Source organism: Equus caballus, chromosome 23, assembly GCF_041296265.1.
Source record: "Equus caballus isolate H_3958 breed thoroughbred chromosome 23, TB-T2T, whole genome shotgun sequence".
NCBI classification, from domain to species: Eukaryota; Metazoa; Chordata; class Mammalia; order Perissodactyla; family Equidae; genus Equus; species Equus caballus.
This window is the reverse complement of record NC_091706.1, coordinates 39866285-39879156: the sequence shown is the minus strand read 5'-3', so window position 1 is coordinate 39879156 and position 12872 is coordinate 39866285. Positions and strand designations below refer to the sequence as shown.

Genomic DNA, 12872 nt, shown 5'->3' with positions numbered 1-12872 from the left:
TGGAGTTTGCTCTCACATATGGTGTGAGATATAGATCCAATTTTATCTGTTCCCAAATGACTGCTTAGTAGTACCTACAACATTTATTAAAAAGTCCATCTTTATCCCCAGTGATTTAAGATGTCGCCTTTACTAAGCTTCTATATGACTTGTGTCTGTCTCTAGATACGCTGTTCCACTGGCCAATTTGTCTATTCATGTGCCAGTACCACACTATTGTCGTTGTGGCTGCTTTATAGTATGTTTTAGCACCTAGTTAAGCTAGTACACCTTGTAGTTTATCTTTTCAATATTTGTTACGTTTGCTTTTTCATAGAAACTTTAGTATCAACTTGTCCAAATCTATGAAATAGTTTGTTGACTTTTTTAACTGTGATTGCATGTATTTATACATTTGTTTAGGAAGAACTGTTGAGTCATCCTAGCCAAGAACAGGGAATATTTTTCCATTTCTTTGAGTCTATTTTTATGTCTTCTGGGAGTTTATAAATGAATTATAGATTAAAGATTTTTTTGTGAAAAAAGGAAATATTTCAGTTATATTAAAAATTTTCCTGGGGCTGGCCCCGTGGCCGAGTGGTTAAGTTCGCGCGCTCCGCTGCAGGCGTCCCAGTGTTTCATTGGTTCGAATCCTGGGCGCGGACATGGCACTGCTCGTCAGACCACGCTGAGGCAGCGTCCCACATACCACAACTAGAAGAACCCACAACGAGAAATATACAACTATGTACTGGGGGGCTTTGGAGAGAAAAAGGAAAAAATAAAATCTTTAAAAAAAAAAATTTTCCTGTAAATGATTATAAAAATATTCTTGCAGGGGCTGGCCCTGTGGCTGAGTGTTTAAGTTTGCGCACTGCGCTGCAGCAGCCCACGGTTTCACTGGTTCGGATCCTGGGCGCAGACATGGCACTGCTCGTCAGGCCACGTTGAGGCGGCGTCCCACGTGCCATAACTAGAAGAACCCACAACTAAAATGTACAACTATGTACTGGGGGGATTTGGGGAGAAAAAGAAGAAAAGAAAATTCTTGCAGTTGAATTCCTTGCCTATTTGGCAAGGGACAATGTTGGCAGTGCATTTGATGGAGGGACATTCTTACTCTGAAATGTGTGAGACTGAAGAGTAGCAAGAGAGAGAATGACACAACTTCCAGGCAGGTTGGGGTGGCACATGGGAAATCTAGAAAGGAAAACTGGGCCCCAGAATGCTGCCTTCTGTATTTAAGGCCAGGATCTGACAACTAAGGACTGTGGATTTACTCTTCTTTGTGCAATGGGAAGTTCACGGCATTGGAGTGAGACATACCTGGGGCCAACCCTGGCTTCATCACTTACCAGTTGTATGACCTTGGATAAATGACGTAGGCTCTCTGAGCCTCAGCTTCATCACTAAGATGGGGAGGATACCCACGTACTAGCTTTTATGGCAGATAAGATGCTCAATAAATGTTCCCTTCTTTCCCATTTATCTACTTTCCTCTCTTATTTGCTCATAGTCACAACTTCATTCTTTTCTTACATCTCTAATTTCATTATTCATTTTTCATTCTGTCATTTTTTATCTTTCCTCGTCTCTATAGCTTCAATTCTGTGGCCAGCCATGTGCTTTTCTTTCCCCGCTGACTTGCAGGGTGTTTAGCACTTTAAATAATCAACCCTGGTAATGGAGCCAGTCAGCCACGCTGCCTCTCATAGGCACTCCCAATTCCACTGGGCATGACACACTGAGAGACATTTGCAAGTGTCCCCTCTAGAGCCATGGCCGAACCTAAGTCATTCTGAAAAGTTCCTGCAACCTGACCCAGAGGACAGAGATGTGTTCCTCTGTGCCCACCTTGGTACAAAAATTGAAAATATTAAACTCAGCTCTTATGGTGGAATTGATTTTTATTATAATACATGCCAAAAAACACTTTTACCAAAAGCCTGTGGATAGATTAGCAGATGCTAATGTTAAGGGATGAGGTCTACAGCTGCAACTCTCATTCTACTTTTTGTTTATTTGTTTGCACTTTACAGAAAAATTTTTCAAGAAAGGAAAATCACCCATATGACTTAAGCTTTAAAGTCCTCATGTTCAAACTTTCCTCAAAACAAATATGGCTTGAAATTAATATGTTTAGCACATATCATCTGTTTCTAAGTAAAAAGTCAGATTAATTTTGAGGGACCATATTAAATTATAGAAGAAACTGCCTTGTGGAGTAGGGTTATGAAAAAGTGGTTAGAATTATTTATACTTGCCTTGTTGAAATTTTACAGCAACATTACTTAAGTGTTAGAGCTATTTTTTTTTAAACTCACACCCTTCACAGTAACTATACTAAAAATCAACAGGAGGTATAAAAAATACACAGAAGTCTTTTTTTAATTTATTTCATATTATTATGAGATGTTCATTGTTCAAACCAGCTATTTCTTGTTATTGGATAGATGGTAGGAGAAAAATAAAGGATATTGTACTCCCCTAACCCCACCAAGAGGGAAAATGAAAATGGCAGAGTGAGGTCTCTTTAATATAATGTTGCAGATAGTTTTTTAAATTCATAATTTATTTTAATAAAGAAACATCACTAATAATAATAGCTAATTTTTACTAAGTGCTTTTTAAATGCCAGCCACTATTCTGAGCATTTTATGTAGTCTCTTATTTTATGATAACCTAATAAGGAGATCCTATTATTCCCATTTCATAGATGAGGAAACTGAAGCCCAGAAAAGTTAAATAGCTTGCCTAAAGTCACACAGCTAGTATGTAGTAGAGCCAAGATTCAAACCAGGGAGTCTGACTACAGAATTTTCACTTTTACATAATACTTTTCTCTTTCTGCTTAAAATGTTTATTCATAAAATATATACAAAAGCCAGGGCATTAACTAATATGAGAATGTGAGTTAATCTTAAACAGCTTGGCTTATGAATATATATGTAATAATCTCACAGTAATGATACAGTGAATAGGAAATGTGAGTAGGAGTTTTAAGATAAAACTTAGGATAAGTTGTGGAAATAAGAAATACATCCTTGGGACTTATTGTCAGTGGCAGTTAATTTATATGAGTATATAAACCCTAAGAGATTAATCAGAATTATGATAGCGTCTTTATTGTCAGCATCTATAACAATTTGACAAGTATCACTTAATTTATCCTAAGAGCCCCTTCCTGGAGTAGTCCTAAGGAAAGCAGATTATATAACTGTTATTATGATGTCTAGAATATAAACTGAGAAAAACCACAGGCATAGAACAATCAAGAGATTTGTTCCAAAGTGGTCAGCCTACATCTCGTTTGATTAAACCCTAGTTCCCCAGCATGGCTGTTCAAGAGATTTGCTGCCTTTTCCCCTCTGGATCCCATAGTACAAATGTCAGAGTTTTAGGAGGTGAGTTCAGTGCTGCCCAGGCCAGGCCAATTTCTCATATCTGTGCATGTGCATCCTTGCAGCTGAGGAGATTGGTCTGGGATTGTCCAGTTGAGGGGAACATGCCCCCACCCCCCTACATCATGGTAGCAGTGGGAAAGGGACAGGTGCATCCAAATTACCTATAAGGCTTTTCCAACCAAGTTTCCTTCCCCAATTCTATACTGAACCTAATAAGTCACCAGCTTCAGTGTGTCTTGACTTAATAAAAGCTTGAGGACAACTGAGCTGGAAAAGCACGAAAACAAGTAAACATTCCAGGACACCTGTGGGCCTGCTTGCTTTGTTTTGTGATTTAACACAGTTAAGGGCCAACCTTACCCTTGCTTCAAGGCCACAGACCCTGCCTTTGACTCTGGAGGACAGTCTTAGAAATGTCTGCCACTGATCACAAGGTGATGCAAAAAAGACGGAGCTGAATCAGTACCAGTTTATCACTCCTTCTGACCAAAGACCCTAAGGAATGGCCAGTGTGGCATTATCTTTGGACCCAACAGCACAGCTCATTACATGTGACGAACTACTTTGGTAGAATTTTCCAACATGAAAAAGTGTGCTAAAGTGTGCTACCCTCATAAAAAACATTGCAACAATCTAGATAAAATTGGTAATGCAGTCAGTTACGATTTATGTTATCTTAGCCGTTTTCTCCCAGGCAATGTTCCTGAACATCTTGGCTGTTTTCTATTCCACCTTGAGTGACCAAATGTCATAAACTGCGATCGTTTCAAAGATAAGTAATCTTATTTTGATCTAGCACAAAACAAAACTACGTTGCATCATTCAAAGTTGCCTCAAATCAATGATTTTAGATAAACTTGATGATTTAAGCACACACAAACATTTAAGCATTGGAGCCAAATTTTAAGACCTTTTGTGGCTAATATCAATTCAGCAAAGTATTTTTCTGGCTATTGGGGTGGGCTGCATATCCTTCAATTTTTGTCCTTAGAAAGTCCTGCTACTTTGATATTTAGGATGAGGAGACCCTAGCAGTGCAAAAGAACAAAGTCTTCTTTGTTACAATTTTCTGACAGTTGAACATTGTTAGTCAACAGAGCTTTTTTTTTTTTGAGATTTAGTCATTTTTTTAATTCCAAAGACATTTAAAAAATTTTTCCCCCAAATGTTCCCACATGATGTGAAATGTGGAAGGCAGCATAGATGTAGGTTTGACTGTCCATCACCATCCTTTGTTTTCTACATCCTGGGCTTGCCTTTTTACAATTATCATCTCTAAATCTCACAATAGCTTTGCAAGGTAGGTGTTACTGGCTGCATTTTATACGTTGAGGAAACTGCAGTGTAGAGTTCCGTGTTTGAGATCAGACAGCTAATACCCACAGGAGACTGAGTTGAAAGTCTGGATCTCTCTGACTCCAAAGCCACAAACCCCAACTTAATTTGGTGAGTTATGGAATGCCACAAAGAATAAACATTGTAGAGGAAAGATGAGAATGATGTAAGAGTATTTGCATTCTGCCCTTGGACGCTGTGGCGACAGAGCCTAGGAGGGAGAGTCTCCAGGCCCCACAGCTTGCCTCTTTGACCCTCTCTGCTTAAAGCTGCTGTTTGGCCTCTCCTGTGATCTTTCGGATTCTGAAATTGGTCCAGCATCAGGCTGCCTTGATCAATTCTGTCAACACATCCAGATCTCCCCTCAGCAGTCTCATGGTTTTGCTGGATAATTTTACAAAATATTTTTACAATTTAAAAGTTTTTTTGTCAATTTTGTAAATAATTTTGTAAAACAAAATTACAAAAAATTTTACAAAATAGGGACCAAGGCAAACAAAATATAAACAAGGACTTAACTAGGTACAGAGTGGGCAATTGCTAGAATTCCAAACAAAAAAAACTCGTCTTCCTAGCCCTGAGGCAGACAAGGGCTGGCACCAGGGTTTTGGAACCTTCTAGAGAGCCTGCATTGGTTCCCTCTGATTCCACTGAGTTCCTCAGTGAATATCTGACCCAAAAGATACCTTCCTAGTGCTTCTGGCCACACTACACCAACATTCCTGGGTGTTTTACATTTCAGCCCCCAGGAGTGCTCCTCACACCTCCTTGGTAGTTCTCTTTGGCAGTTCAGTTTTCCTAATGTACATTCTGGCTGGGAGCTCCCATGGGCCTTGTCCTTCAGGGAAGGTCAATTTCACCTACTGTGAAGTTTCTCCACTTCAGCTTCGTAATGGCTTTAGGTCACCAAGGAGAATGACATTTTATCCTGGAGTCCATGCCAAGATCTCTACCCTCCAAGAACCAGAAGCAAACTCTTGTCACTTCCTATTTCCTCTCTGGAAATCCACTAAATTTCTATCCCTTTCTGACAGCTTCCAGAGAGTGGATCATCTGCAAAGAAGAGATGATGGGCATACCTAGGACTAAGCAATCAGACTTTTCCTAGATCAGTTTACCCTCTCTGCCCACCTCCCCAGGTCCTCCTTGATGATTCATTACTCAGATGTTGTCAGAGGAAACTGTGAAAGTCTCCCCAGAGTCTTTTAATCACCCCCTTAAAGTACATGGCATTTTATACAGACTGAGAGATAACAACACACCCCTGAAAGCTAGGACCTGGCACTATCAGCTGGGCCACGGTGTTCTCCTGTGGAACATAAGCAATTTCACAGATCACCACCATGAGACAAGACCACTCTATAATCATGTCAGAAAACAGACAAAGACGTGAACATTGTTCAAACTACAGAAGTGACCAAGTCTCCCCACATGCTGACTAATTATGAGTGCTGCAGCATCTTTACTATATACCACTTACACCTGCTTGGTTCCTTCTACCTTCTAGATAAGAAGACTTAAAAGATCCAATCATGGAATTACTCCCACTTCCTGACAGCACCGAGTCCAGATGGTCTTTAAATCTTCCCCTAAATCACCTAGCACAAGTCCATACCTTGTAAGTCGTTTCTAATACCATTACTGAGATGCCCCACGGTTCCCCATGGTGTGTGTCTTCTTCGCTGCACTACGTTAATAAACCCTACTTTTTTGATGATAGGTGTGCTCCTGGTGGTCTTTAGATGGAGCACATTCATATCACTACGATAAAATAACAAACATCTTATGCTTATTTAGCACTTACCATGTGCCAAGTACCATCCTAAGCTCTTTGTATATATTAACAGCTTAATCCTCATTACATACTATGGGATTGGCACTATTATCATTCCCATTTTGTAGATGAGGAAATTGAAGCACAGGGAGGTTGAATAAGTGGCGGTCCTATTTCCCCAGAAAGAAACAGTTCATCGCAAGTTTGGGCAGTCTTTATAAACTATAGAACAGGCCAAGAAAACACTTCATTTCTCTGATCTTTAGGGCCAGGAGTGACTGAAAGCTAGGCTAGTTGCCTAGGGCTGTCCAAATGTGGAGAAGATTCTCTATACCTGCTTATTTTAATCCCAAACCTCAAAAGTCGGGGGAAAGAGTGGAAGAGTGAGCTACTTTCTGAAGAACTTTTATTTGCTTCACTGCAAAGATATGATCTCTTGCCAAGAACAATGAATTTACTATAGGTTTTAATGTATATTCTCCATGATATTCTTCATATAGCCTATGATATTTGAGTGCTTACTATGTGACGGGCACAGTTTCAGATATTTACTAATCAATGTCTAATCAATATCAAGGTCTTCATCTCACTCAACTTCTCAACAACTCTCAACTTAGTTGATCACTGATCACTCCCTTCTTGAAATACAATCCTTAGTTGCTTTCTGGGAAACCACACTTCTTTGTTCTCCTCCTACTTGCCTGACCACACCATCTCAGTCTCCTTTGCCTCCTCTTCTCCCTGACTCCTACATATTCCTGGAGTGGCCCTAGCTCAGATCACAGTTGTCTTCTCTTCTCCATCCATACCCATCCTAGAGGATCTTGTCCAGTCTCATAATTTCAAATACCACCTGTATAACTGATGACTTCAAATTTATATTTCTAGCCCAGACTACAGTCATAACTATAGACTGATATATCAAACTGCTTACTTAACATATTCACCTGGATGTCCATAAACATCTCAAACTAACATGTCCAAATCACCATTTCTCAATCTCATCCCATCTGATCCCATTCTCATCCATCAAATCTGCTCATCCTGCAGATTTCCCCAACTCTGTAAATGGCACCACCATGCTGTGCTCAGGCTACAAACCTGAGATCACCTCTTACTCTTTTCTTTTTCTCTTACCCCTTTATACAGTCCATCAGAAAATCATTTTCAGCTCTAAATTCCAGACATATTCAGAATCCAACCACTTCTTACCACTTCCACTGCTATTACTCTGCTCCAAACTGCCGTCTTCTGCCTGGATTAGTGCTACAATCTCCTAACTGCTCCCCCTGTTTTCACCCTTGCTCCCTACAACTTTTTCTTTTCTTCTTATGTTGAAGTATATCATGGACATAGTGAGGTGCACAAATCTTCCATGTATAGCTCTCTGAATTTCTATGTATGTTTTCCCTGTATAACTACAACCCAGATCAGTATATAGAATGTTTCCAGTCCCCAGGAGTCTTGCTCCTGCCTCTCCCACTGCTAAAGGCAACCACTATCAAGACTTCTATCCTTGTAAGTTAGTTTTGCCCATTTTAATGCTTCATGTATAAAGGATCATGAGCATGTACTCTTTTGTGTCTTTTTTTTCATTCAATATTATGTCTGTGAGATTTATGTATTTTGTTGCTTGTAGCATTCTTTTTCCATGGTTTTTTGTATTACTCTATATGAATATACCATAATTTGTTTATCCATTCTAGTGTTGGTGGATATTTGGGTTAGTTCCAGTTTGGGACTATTACGAATAACACTGCTATGAGTGGTAAACAAATATGCTCATCTCTCTTGAGTACATGATATTCTTAAAAGTCAGACTGATTCGTTGAAATGTCAAATCACACAACGTCTTGCTCAGAATCCTCCAGCAGTTTCCCATCTTCCTTAGAGTAAAAGCTAAAGTTCCAGCAAGGGCCTACAAGACCCTATACTCTTGTGCTCAAATGTGGTCCATTTTCTGAAAACACTGACATTGGAGCTCTTTGAAATACAGGATCATGTGTCCTCCCAGTCCTATTGAATCAAAACCTGCTTTTAACAAATCCCCCAGGTGATTCCCATGCACATTAAAGTTTGAGAAGCACTGTCCTTGGCGATCTGTCCCTTCCCATCACCTCTCTGACCTCGTCTTCTACCCCCTTCTCCCTTGCTCACTCCTCATGCCACTCTGGCCACACCAGTCATTTTGCTGTTCCTTAGACGTCCGAGACATGCTCACAACTGAGAGGCTGTGTAGCCAGGACCTGGTCAGCAGTTTCTTCTCCTGACTTTATATATATATATGTATATATATATATGTGATAGGCTGAGAGAAAGTGTTTGTAGGTATTTATATGCATATACACACACAGATATATATATCTCCACATGTGGCTATTGAGCACGTAAAATGTGACTAGTGCATCTGAGAAACTGAATTTTTAATTTTATTTAATTTTAATTAACTTCAACTTAAATATGCACATATTGCTAGAGTCTATCATAATGTACAGTACACCTCTGTAGTAACTTTGGATGTCTGGCAGGTAAGACAGTTTTCAAAATTGTCTTTTCTGGCATATGTTTCCTCTAAGTAAATTTTACAATGCGTTTGTCAAGTTCACTAAAGTAATTCCTGATAGGATTCTGATTGGGATTTATTCCTAGGTATTGTATAGTATTTATAATACTGTGAATAATTTTTAATGGTTTCTGACATATAGAAAATTTTAAATTTTTGTATATTGATCTTATATGATCTTATATTTGGCCATCCTGCTAAATTATCTTGTCGATTCTAGCAGTTTTTCAATTTATTTTCCTGAATTCTTATAGATAGACAATCATTATCCACATGTTTTAATTTCTACTTTTACTGCACCGTAGTAAAAAAATATATAGTCTATGTGATTTCTGCCTAGGGAAATTTATTGAGATATTTTATTGTAGTATAATACAATGTTCCCTGAATATTTATATAAATAATATTTTTCTATGTTTATTGGGTATACACATATACACATAATTAAGCTTGTTAATTTAATTGCTCAAATCTTCAATATTCCTACATTTTCTCCTGTTAGAGCTATCAATTTCTGAAAGAAGTGGTTAAATCCTACCATTATTATTTACAATTTGTAAAATTTTCCTTGTTTTTGCAATATTTTTGTTTATACCTTCTAATGATATATTGTCTAATGTATAAAAGGTTCTTAACTGTTATGGCTTCTTGATTCATTGTATATAGCTTTTATCAATGTTAAAGTGTACAGCTCAATTAATTTTCACAGACTGACCATACCTCTTAAGCCACATTCCAACCCCTTGCTGTCACTTCCCCCCATTTGAGGATAGTCACTATCCTGACTCCCAACAGCGCAGAATAGTTTTGTGTTTGATTTTGATCTTAACATCACTGGACTCCTATGGTTTGTACTCTTCTGTATCTGGCTCCTTTTGCTCAACACTCTAATTGTGAGATTGATTGGTGTTGTATGCAATGTCATCACCCTCTCTGAGAGCTACCCCAATGGAATCTAAAACAGTAAGCCAGCTAGAGAAACCATGGAGGCAGTTTCTCTTCAGAGACACATCCAGGAATAGAGAAAGAAGTTCTAATCATGTGGACTACTTTGTTTTCTTCTGTCCCATATTATCTCTTTTATCTCCCATCCAGGTGTTCTCTTTATGCACCTTGATCCTTCTCTGTTGGTTGTCCTCAAATGTCTGGTAGCCCTTGGGTGCCTGTTCATACATGTGATGAAGAAGTACGTTGATTAATCTAAGTAGTTGGCATAGATTTCCTCTGCAGTCTGTGGGCTTTCTGGAATGGGCAATGTGCTGACAGAAAAGCTTCGCTTTAGGGTGGATGAGCAAGAAGCAGGCTTAAGACTGCCAAAGGACACAGATTTACTTTGGGGTGAATCATGGTGTCATATTCAGACCTAAGTAAACCTACCTTCTCTTTTTTCTTTCCTCCTTGTCTGTCTGTTATTGAAGTCCAGAATTGCCTCAGTATTACCTCTTCTCTCTGATTCTATCCCCTAGCAAAGGAGTTTCCTCCAAGAGATTTTCCTCTTGGGAGAAAATTTGACTAGGGACAAACACTGCCACCTCTCTCTGTGTGTTGGAGGGGAGGGGTACCACTATAATTACAGAGGTAGTTATTTAATTATTTCCCCAAGCTTAGAGCTTCTCCAGCATCCTTATAGGCGGAGAGATCCTCCCCTGAGTCTGTTTTATTTATTTATTTATTTTTAAGGAAGATTAACCCTGAGCTAACATCCATGCCCATCTTCCTCTACTTTATATGTGGGATGCTGCCACAGCATGGCTTGATGAGTGGTGGTAGCTCTCCACCTGGGATCCAAAGTGGTGAATGCTAGGCTGCTGAAGTGGAGTGCATAGACTTAACTGCTGTGGCACCGGGCTGGCCCTAAATTTTTCATTTTTAATGTATAAAATCTGTTCATCTTTTCCTTCATGTTTCCTGTCTTCCTTGAAAAGATCTTTGCCTCCCTAAGGTTACACAAGGCATCTCCAAATTTTACTTATAATATATTTATCATTTCATTTGGTACATTTAGAGCTTTGGTTCACCTGGAATTCATTTTCTGTTTGATTTGAGGTAGGGAATGCTAACTGTCTTCTTCCAGACTGAGAGTCAATGATGCCAGTATCATTCATGAAAGAGCATGTCTTTCCCTTTCCACCATGCTATATTTTCTGTGCTCCCCACCACCACCCACGAGGTCAATACTGAGCCACTATTGTTTTTAATGCTTCATATCTTGGCTTTCTTGTCGGTACTATCAAATTAGGCTTTAGTTTTCAGCAAAAGGAAAAAAAAAAAATCAGTGTAAATAAACAGCCCTTAATAAAAAAAATGTACCTCTTTCTTACTAAGAAAAAACATTCAGGAGGATTATAAAAGGAAATTTTATGACATAAAACTCTAATTGCACTTATGTTTATGTTTCTTATTTTGACCTATCCCTTTCTGTGCCTAGTTTGGGTTTTTATTGAGCATTATTGTATTGAAGAAGGAATGAGTTGTCCCTACAGGGATTAAACAGCAGTAAATCTAAGATTTATTGGTTATGGCTGGGTCAGGCTCACCTTTCTGTAGCACTCTTAGACTCATAAAAATCAGAACAGGACAGAATGTAAAAATAACTATTTTTTTTCCTTTTTAGGAATTAATGGTTATTTTCTTATAATAGTGAAATGATATTTTATTTTTGAAATTACATGTGAACATGAATATCAGAAGTATTATTTCCCAGAAATGGATAACTAAATAATGAATTCTTTCCAGAATCTACTTTTGTTTTTATATTGAAATCAGTTTTAAATAAGAAATTTCTAATTTAAAATCCTGCCTAAAATTAATTAGAATTAGATGACCCACCCCATGAATTCTTCCTATTAGCAATTATCATATGACTAGATTAACTTTATAGTCTTGACTCGATTCTGATTTTAGCTACTGTAGAAATGTATTTTCTTCTAAATAAAAAAATCTCCAGATTAACAACCATCAAACCTGAGCTCCCAAAATACTTTGCAAAAACTGGTGATGGGCTGACATTTGAGCAATGTTTTAAAGGAAGACAGATCAGTTTAACCACTCTCTTGACCAAAAATTCACTGTGGTATAGATTTCATCTCTTTAGAGAAAGTAAGCTCTAATACCTAGGGAGAGTGATATTAGTATCAGGGATAAGAAAGCTTGAAGAGAAGAATAGAAACATTTACAGAAAAAAAATCCAATATCTTCCCCATCTCCTACCCCTGCAAGAAAAATTTTGGTGGTGTGTTTTAGTATGAGAATCGAAAAAGTATGGACTATGAAGCTTAAAAGTAATTATTTATAAAAAGGAATACATACAGTAATGCTAAACAGTCTTTCCTTCCCTCTTCGATCAATATAAAGATGGAATGTTTTATTATAAAATTATTTATAAAGTCTGAATAGAATTATTCCTTAGCAAGTGGTCTGGATGTTTTTGAACAATTATTAAGAGTGGAACATCAAAGACTTTGTTAAGACCCAGGAATAACTGTGTGGCCAGACAAATATGTCACCACAAATCTTCCTTACTTTTTATAATGATTTAAAATAAACACATGCTGTTACTTACCTATCATTAAGGATGCCAAAAGGGTACCCTGTTCCACTTCTATTTTTCTAAACACCTTTGTTGAGGTACAATTTACGTAGTATAAAATTCCACCCATTTTAAGGGTACAAGTCAATGATTTTTGGTACATTTATAGGGTTATACAACCATCACCATAATCCAGTTTTAGAACATTTCCATCATCCTCAAAAATTCCTTTGTGCTCATTTACAGTAAATCTTTGATCCCCACCTCATACTCAGGAAATCACTAATG

The 12872-nt window shown here is 38.1% G+C and overlaps 1 protein-coding gene across 8 annotated transcripts in view; it reads left to right on the top strand.

Annotated features, from left to right (window-relative positions):
* Positions 1–12872, top strand: part of PLGRKT (plasminogen receptor with a C-terminal lysine) — a 40479-nt gene that overhangs the window by 11064 nt on the left and 16543 nt on the right. For 3 of the 8 annotated variants that reach the window (XM_070248289.1, XM_070248287.1, XM_070248291.1), the window contains exon 4: positions 6226–6336. The exons of 3 other annotated variants lie outside the window; for them this stretch is intronic. In XM_070248289.1, coding sequence (XP_070104390.1) covers positions 6289–6336 — 48 coding nt within the window. In that variant the 5' untranslated portion in view covers positions 6226–6288. Of the gene's footprint in view, positions 1–4077; positions 6337–12872 lie in introns of all 8 variants that reach the window. 2 more of the 8 variants (XM_070248290.1, XM_070248288.1) reach the window with 1 other exon arrangement.